The sequence below is a fragment of the Engystomops pustulosus genome, chromosome 4 (assembly GCF_040894005.1).
Source record: "Engystomops pustulosus chromosome 4, aEngPut4.maternal, whole genome shotgun sequence".
Lineage (NCBI taxonomy): Eukaryota > Metazoa > Chordata > Amphibia > Anura > Leptodactylidae > Engystomops > Engystomops pustulosus.
The window spans coordinates 62,972,289-62,979,852 of NC_092414.1; the positions used below are offsets into that span (position 1 = coordinate 62,972,289).

A 7,564-nucleotide genomic window follows, 5' to 3' on the forward strand; every position below is an offset into this window, starting at 1 on the left:
AGCGATAGTTCCAGAATACATGGATAGAAGCGCCACCTCGGGGGTTGGAGCAATGTTCCCCTTGTAAATACAGTTGTAGAGGTCAAAGACAGCCCGCCAGAGATCCCGGATAGGACCACACTCCCACCAAATGTGAAGCATGGAGCCCACTCCCGTTCCACAACGCCAATAGGTGTCCGGGACAGAGGGGAACATTTTATGTAACCTCACTGGAGTCCTGTACCATTGGGTCAAAATATTGTAGTTCAGTTCCTGGATACGACAGGAAATGGATGACTTATGCGTCAAGATTAACGCTTTTTGCCATTGTGCAGGAGTGAAGGATTTATTAAGTTCTCTCTCCCAGGCGCCTGCACAATCCGGGCGGGCATCCGCCATATCCAACCATGTCAGCATGGAATAGACCAAGGAGATCGCGTGTGGAGGTGCAGTGGTTGAAAGGCAAATATCTTCAAATGGGGTATTGGTCAAGAATTGTTCTACCTTTCCAAGTGAAGAGACATAGTCACGAATCTGAAAATACAGAAGCCATCTGGCAGGTGGAAAATATGGAACGCTTCACGAATTTGCGTGTCATCCTTGCGCAGAGGCCATGCTAATCTTCTCTGTATCGTTCCAATTTTAGTATATGTGCTGCCGAGGCGAGCACAGAAATTAAACTTTTATATATAACAAAACATCAGGGGAATTCAGACCGTTTAAAAATTCAAGGGGTAAAACTGGAGCACCCAATGCCAAGTGGTGAGAATTTTAACAGGTTTCTCTGTCAGAGAGAAGCTTTTTGGATTTTACTTTATAATCGAGAAGAAAATTGAGATTGATGTTGGGGGTCATGATCATGTAATCCGGGGCGGGACATTTTAAATAGTGTTTGTTCGTAACAATTTTTACACTATGAATAAGGCGTAGAAGCTGAAACACATCCTTGTGTTGTTCTCTATGGATACGTGTCCACTTTCTACGACTTGATAAAAAAGATTTTACAGCAACATTTGATCCTGCAGATTTGTGCCGAGATCCTGTTTTATGGTTAGTTGTGTGTTGAAACTTCTACATGGATCTACGAGCAGCTGCATGTAATCAGAAACAAAGCGGTTAGAAGGGTGAGCTGGTTTCGCACAAAGTGCGACATATTAGATAGGTTACACATAAAAACATACTATTCCCCATTGGTGAGGACATGCATAGTTAGCAGCCTGGAGCGCCAGACATATTGTCCACGCAGATTGAAATGAAGAGGAGCACAGGGGAGTATGTCTGGTTTGTTTTTTGTTATTCTAAATGGTTGTTCTCCTTCAAATTGTATCTTTTTATTTTACATCAGAGCCTGGTTTAACATTAACCCTTGATGCCATTACCAAATCTGTATTATTGCTAATATCATGAATGGAGTTGTTGCAAGATCTACAGGGGAACAAGATGCATAGTGACTTCTCTGGGCCCAGGATAACACCTGACCTTGGGCCTAGTACATTAAGCTCCTCATGTTCAACTGGTGGGGCGTCACTATAAAATATTTGGCAAGGACAAGTGATACAGGACAAGTTCAGCACACAAAAGTGTTGCAGAAGTGCATTAGGTGTCGTCCTGATAGTGTGGTGTAATATTAGTTCAGATAATGTGCTGTAGCCTGGTGCAGGAGTGGGGAACCTTTTTGGCTGTGAGAGAAATGAACGCCATATATTTTAAAATGGAATATTTAAAATACACACGCTCCCAATAAATAGATAGCCATAGCACAAGTCCCTCAGTAGGTAGGTGGCCACACAAAAATAAACTAATTAATACTCACCTACCTGCACTCCCTGCAGCCAGTTCCTCGTCCCTCCATGTGCTCTATGACCCAGATGCCGCCGTTCCTTGCTTAGACAATGGAGCCAGGGTCATAGAGACTTCTCTCTGTGACCCAGACGCCATTGCATGAGCAACTACGGTGATGATGGATGGGTCGCAAAAAGGACATAGGCAGTGGTAACACTACTGCCTGTGTCTAGTGATCAGTGCTGTGTGTGTCTTAGATGCAGACAGGGACGGTGCCAGCACACACATAAGGCTGTCCATACGAAATCTATGGGCTTGAGCCGGGCTGTATCTAATGAATCCATAGGGGGTTAGGGGGCAATATACAAAATAACCTTGAAGGAGATGTTTGGGATAATAAAATAGGGTGTAGGAACAGGAGATTGTTTTAGTTTCTGAATTTTTTATGCCGCCATGTGAGTTCACTACTCTGTCGCCCAGGGGCCTACTGAAACCTGGAGCCGACCCTGCCGAACCCTATTTACTAAAGAATCATCTGTGAGCCACATGCAGCCACATGCAGGCTCGGGAGCCATTGGTTTCCTACCTCTGGCCTGGTATGTATGAATCCCTGACTCTACAGTAAAATAACTGTGAGATATAGGGCAATACAGTTAGGTCTCTTTTGCCCACCTGGTAAAGCTTGATTTTATTAATCCTATGACTACTTTTTAAGGTACATTTAAGATACATAATTAAAGATATTTTTAGCTTTCTATTCTGACAGTAAATTATTTATAGACCCATAGGCTGAAGCTCAAATCAACTATTTTTCCCTTATATTTTTCCTTCTTTTTGGTTCCAGTCTTGGCCTTCCCTCAAACTCTGCACAATAGACCATTACTCTAGCATGGGTGTTCTTAGCTTTTCTTATACTAAACTGCTTAAAAATGTTGATTTTAGCAATTGAACAAAACCCAAGTGTCTAGTATCAAGCATCTTTCAAAGTCCACCATAAACCTCAATGGTTATAGCTTTCCTAAGCCAGTAGGATAAAGGTTAGATTGCCATGACACCAACTAAATTCCAGAAGACGTTGAGTAATGCTGGTTGTGTTATTAGAACGTGTTGGTAGTCATTAACTTATTAAATGTAACTACTGCACTTTGGTCTTTTTGGATATAATGGTGCAATCAGTCCCGACCTTGGTCTATAAAGTCACAGGCAGGAAGCAAGATGCTTCCTCATTGCAGCTCCTGGCCTTGAAGAATCATCTAGCAATATGCGTCTACAGCTTAGGAACTGGACAGCTATCTTTGTGCTTTGTATCTTATTGATACTGCAGGTGAGTCTAGGAAGTCTGGAATGTAGATATTGTTGCTTCACATTCCTAGCAAATAGTACAGCTAGTGTAGGACAACCCAAGGTTGTAAATGCATTTTATAAATTCTATAAATTGCCAGAAATCAGCATATTCAGAATGGGAAGTTGCTAAGAATTGTTATGGTGTTCATATTGAGCATTAGAGCAAATTCTTCATATTTAGTACACAGTCTTCTCAGTATGTATAAATGATGGTGGATCCTAAAAATTTAGCATATGAAATTTGGTTTGGATAAGGGGAGTAGACTTCTTATCGAGAGAACAGTCATCAATACTTTCAATACTGAAAAGTAGACTTTATTCCCTCCAGGTAAAATTATTAATTTAATATTAATAAATGTAAGATCATCTCTGGTGATCTTTTCACAGTGAATAGCTGTACCGTAGACACTAATGAATGGGGGTACTTCTCCTCTTTGCCTGGAATGTGCTCCATTCATCTCTATGGGACACACCGAGTAATAGTTTCTGGCTACCTCCAGCTATGTTCATCTGTCACTGGAGAATTCTGGAGATTCTGGAGATGCCAACAGTTAGTCTTGCACTAGTCTGTATGGTGGGATAACTAGTTTAAAGGTTTGTCATACCCTACCAAAAATCCATTAAAAATGTATATTAATGAAAATGTGCAGTGAAATATGGATTATCTATATATTGTCATTACATATGTCTCCTCAGGTAGAAGCAGTTCCCATAGATAAAGACTGCCCCAAATTGCCAGTCAGAGTGAAGAGAATGACCCCCTTCTGGAGAATACTGTCCATGCGTCCTTTAGGTGCATCTTGTAGAGACGACAACGAATGTCTTACGAGACTCTGCAGGTAAGGAATGATCGTACGCTACAAATATAATAGAGATTACAAAAAAATACGAGTAATCAGTTATTACCAATCCTCTTCAGGAATAATCATATTACCTTGGTGCAAGTTACTCCAAAATATTTTTTTTTATCTACCTTGTGACATATTCATTATCCATATGTGTGTTTTATGATGAGACTGATGTGTATGGGCGCTTTTCAGTTATTTGTGTGCTCCATGTGTGTCCTGGACTTCTCTAAGGCTTGCACTATGTTTATGGATCTTAAGTGTGGAATGTGTATGTCCAAGTGTGTGAGTCACTTATCTTATGTGTGTATAATATTTCATGTTGTGGCACTATACTCAGCTCTTGCACAACAGCCTTCTCAGTGTCTACCCACAACCGTTTCCTGAATCTTACAGGATCCTAAACCTTCAAGAATATTCTATATTATCATCACTGGGTAATAAAACTCTACAAAACCAAGAGAAAAGTGTGACGTGTTATACCATAGGCAATTAAATAAAACTGCCAATAAATCAATAAAGAATAAATTTGTTAATTTTTATTATGGAAATTCCTATAACAATATTAGCCATTTTTAAAGGTTTGGCTAATATTACCAACAAATGTATTCTTTATTGATTTATTGGCAGCATTATTTAAGTACCTATAACACGTCACACTTTTCTCTTGGTTCTGTAGAGCGTGCTGTTTTGACATGTGGTACTATCCTTGTGGCCTATTGCACTTTTTGTCTGTAACTGGGTAATAATACTCTTTATATTCACAACCTTTGCAATACATGTAAAGGTGTGGAGAACAAATTTTGCTGTCATCATTCTGGCCAGGGTTGTACCTACAAGGGTAGCAGCCATAGCAGCTGATATGGGGCTTGCAGTATAATGGGGCCTCAGCATCTGGGGTTTTGTCTGTGTATGTGAATATGCTGTATATGTGTGTGGTATGTATATACTGTATATGTGTGTGTATATGTGATGTGAATATGCTGTATATCTGTATATATGATGCATGGATGTATATAGAGCTGTATGTATATGTTGTATGTATGTATATATATGATGTGTATACACTGTGTTATTGTAACTCATGTGTGAGTAAACAAATATATATATATTTTATTTTTATTTTTATTTTTTTAAGGGGCAAGGGAGGTCCCATACAGCAGTCTACTATGGGGCCTAGTCCTCCTAGCTATGCCCCTGATTCTGGCCAGCAACACCTGTTTTTAGGATGAAGGTGCCAGAGGTCTTCATGGCACATGAGCAAAAACTAATGATTATGAAAGAAATCATTAAATGCAATGTTAATTTATAATATCTACTTCCAGGAACCAGAGATGCTGCTTAAAAACGTATGCAGATTGATGGAAGACGGGAAGACTGATCAGCTTTCCCCTTCATATTTACAGATAAAGAAAACCTTTCTACTGACAATGTATTTATTTGCCTTTGGGCTTATCTGTGAAAACTTGCACTCATGTTTTATATATTTATTTCTTATATATTATAGTATTTTTGAGCATTACTTCTCCTTGTAGAGTGTTTTCTTTGCAGTGGAAAAATGATGGACCTGTATTTAGTTTAAGGTCCCAAATCACCCTGAACGGTTCTCTTTAAGTCGCACTACGAGCTGCCTCAAAGTCAAGGGATCTATGAAAAATTTTATGGGGATTTTTTTTACACATAGAGCAAAATGACTGCAGGTTAGCCACAGGGGGATTGCTGGAACCAACTAACATTGTGTATATCCCATCCACGTGCTAGGTTGAGAACCTATAACATCAAATTATTTGCCTTGAGGATTTAGAAACTGTAGCTGCTCAATACAGTATTTGTTGGAAATTTACCTCTAAAAAACTATAGCTGGTCTCTCCATAGTCTGCATCATTGTGGAATGTATTCAGCAGTGATAATAACAAGTAGGGTCCTGGCTTTAGTCTAAAAAAGATATAAAACATTATAACACAACTGTGAACTTGAGCTAAGCTTCCAAGTAGCTTTATTGGGACACATATTAGCCTGATTCCTCCTTTCAAAACCAACAGATCAATGTCCATATTTTGTTGCTCACCTTTTTTTTCAGTAGCTTACTACTAGTCAATTATGACCACTAGTCAATTAAGACATATCTTTTTGCATGTGGGACATTCTTTTTTTTTTTTTTCATTTGGGCAATAGGGGGCTAAAAAAATTGAAGGAAAAAAGTCAAATAACCTTTCCATACAAAACATACATAAACATGTTAGGTATCTCCACATACCAAAATGCCCGATTTATAAATATAGATTCATTCATACTATTTGTAGCTAGTGAGAAAGAAGTGGACACTTCTAAACACATCTAGACCCATTATAGTGTGATTACAGAGGATCATCTAGCTGATCCATGTATATATCTATATATCATGTAAGGAGATAACTTAAGGAAATCTGTCGGTTTGTGGAAGCAATAACAAAGCTTATACCGGACATCAAAACCAGATACTAATGTTCTGATACATCCTTTCCCTTCCCTGTTGCAGCTCACTGGGATCTGTGGTGTTCCTTTAACTTACAGGACGCATGCATGAACAAGCCTGCAAATACGTGCCAGCACTATCACTTACTTCGAGACGTAGGAGAAGTACTGGCCACCAGGGGCACCACTAGGAATATTAAGGCCCCTGAATGCCCTTCCCCACACTTGTGTATACTCTTTATATTTGCAAATGCACCCCATGTATGTATCTGATCACAGGAAATCACAGTATACCAGGGTCAACATCTGAAAAGAGTTTGTATGTTCTCTCTGTGTTTGTGTGGGTTTCTGTGCTTGCTGTGATTTCATAGGATCAGATACATATATGGGGTACATTTTGCAAATGTAAAGAGTATAGGACCTTAGATGACATCACCCTAGTCATATGACATGAATGTAACACAAGGCACCATGTAAAGAAATGAACACAATATATCCTATAAGTAAATAGAGCTTTAAATGTCTGTATTTGAATATTGGCAGATTGTACAAGGAGGCAGGGCAGTGAACTGAAGAGACACTGAACTTTCAGACAAAATAAGGGGGACTGGTTCACTGGCAGCTCCGGAGAAAAAAAGAGAGTTATATTTTGAATAAAAGAGTCAAGTAAACTAATTTCCATACCAGAAAAATGGATGCAATTAAGGTACATTGCCTCACTTGCAACTAATTTTAGGTGATATAGGGAGGACTGGTAATCCTTTACCAGCAGACATTGCTTACTTTTTGTTTCATTGCAGCCAATTGTTTAAATCAAAAACATTCTATTTTTGCTCATTAATGTACACTCTGCTCCTTATCTTTACCTACAGAAATATAGATGTTTTAGCTAATTTATTAAACAAGAAAAACTGAAATATGACATGGCCATAAGTATCCAGACCCTTCCTTGTGACACTCATATTGAACTCACATGCTGTCCATTTCCTTCTGATTCTCCTTGAGATGGTTCTACTCTTTCATTGGAGTCCAGCTGATTGGACTTGATTAGGAAAGGTACGCACCTGTCTATATAAGGCCTCACAGTGCATGTCAGAACGCATGAGAATCATGAGGTCTAAGGAACTGCCCAAATAGCCCAGAGACAGAATTGTGGCAGG

The 7,564-nt window shown here is 39.2% G+C and overlaps 1 protein-coding gene and 1 non-coding gene across 2 annotated transcripts; one reads left to right on the forward strand and one right to left on the reverse strand.

Annotated features, from left to right (window-relative positions):
• Positions 1-542: 542 nt before the first annotated feature.
• On the reverse strand, positions 543-649 carry LOC140129271 (U6 spliceosomal RNA). Its single transcript, XR_011855469.1, has one exon. It is a non-coding gene; the product is annotated as a U6 spliceosomal RNA (small nuclear RNA).
• Positions 650-2,943: 2,294 nt separating this feature from the next.
• Positions 2,944-5,476, forward strand: LEAP2 (liver enriched antimicrobial peptide 2). Its single transcript, XM_072150650.1, has 3 exons — positions 2,944-3,085; positions 3,802-3,944; positions 5,276-5,476. Exons 1-3 carry the CDS (start codon positions 3,023-3,025, stop codon positions 5,310-5,312), a joined length of 243 nt encoding a protein of 80 aa, XP_072006751.1. The 5' UTR covers positions 2,944-3,022; the 3' UTR covers positions 5,313-5,476.
• The last annotated feature ends 2,088 nt before the right edge of the window (positions 5,477-7,564 follow it).

Coding starts and splice junctions, on each gene's coding strand:
- LEAP2 (XM_072150650.1), top strand. CDS start 3,023: ATGCGTCTACAGCTTAGGAACTGGACAGCTATCTTTGTGCTTTGTATC. Junction 3,086..3,801: donor GTATCTTATTGATACTGCAG/GTGAGTCTAGGA, acceptor ATGTCTCCTCAG/GTAGAAGCAGTTCCCATAGA. Junction 3,945..5,275: donor TGTCTTACGAGACTCTGCAG/GTAAGGAATGAT, acceptor ATCTACTTCCAG/GAACCAGAGATGCTGCTTAA.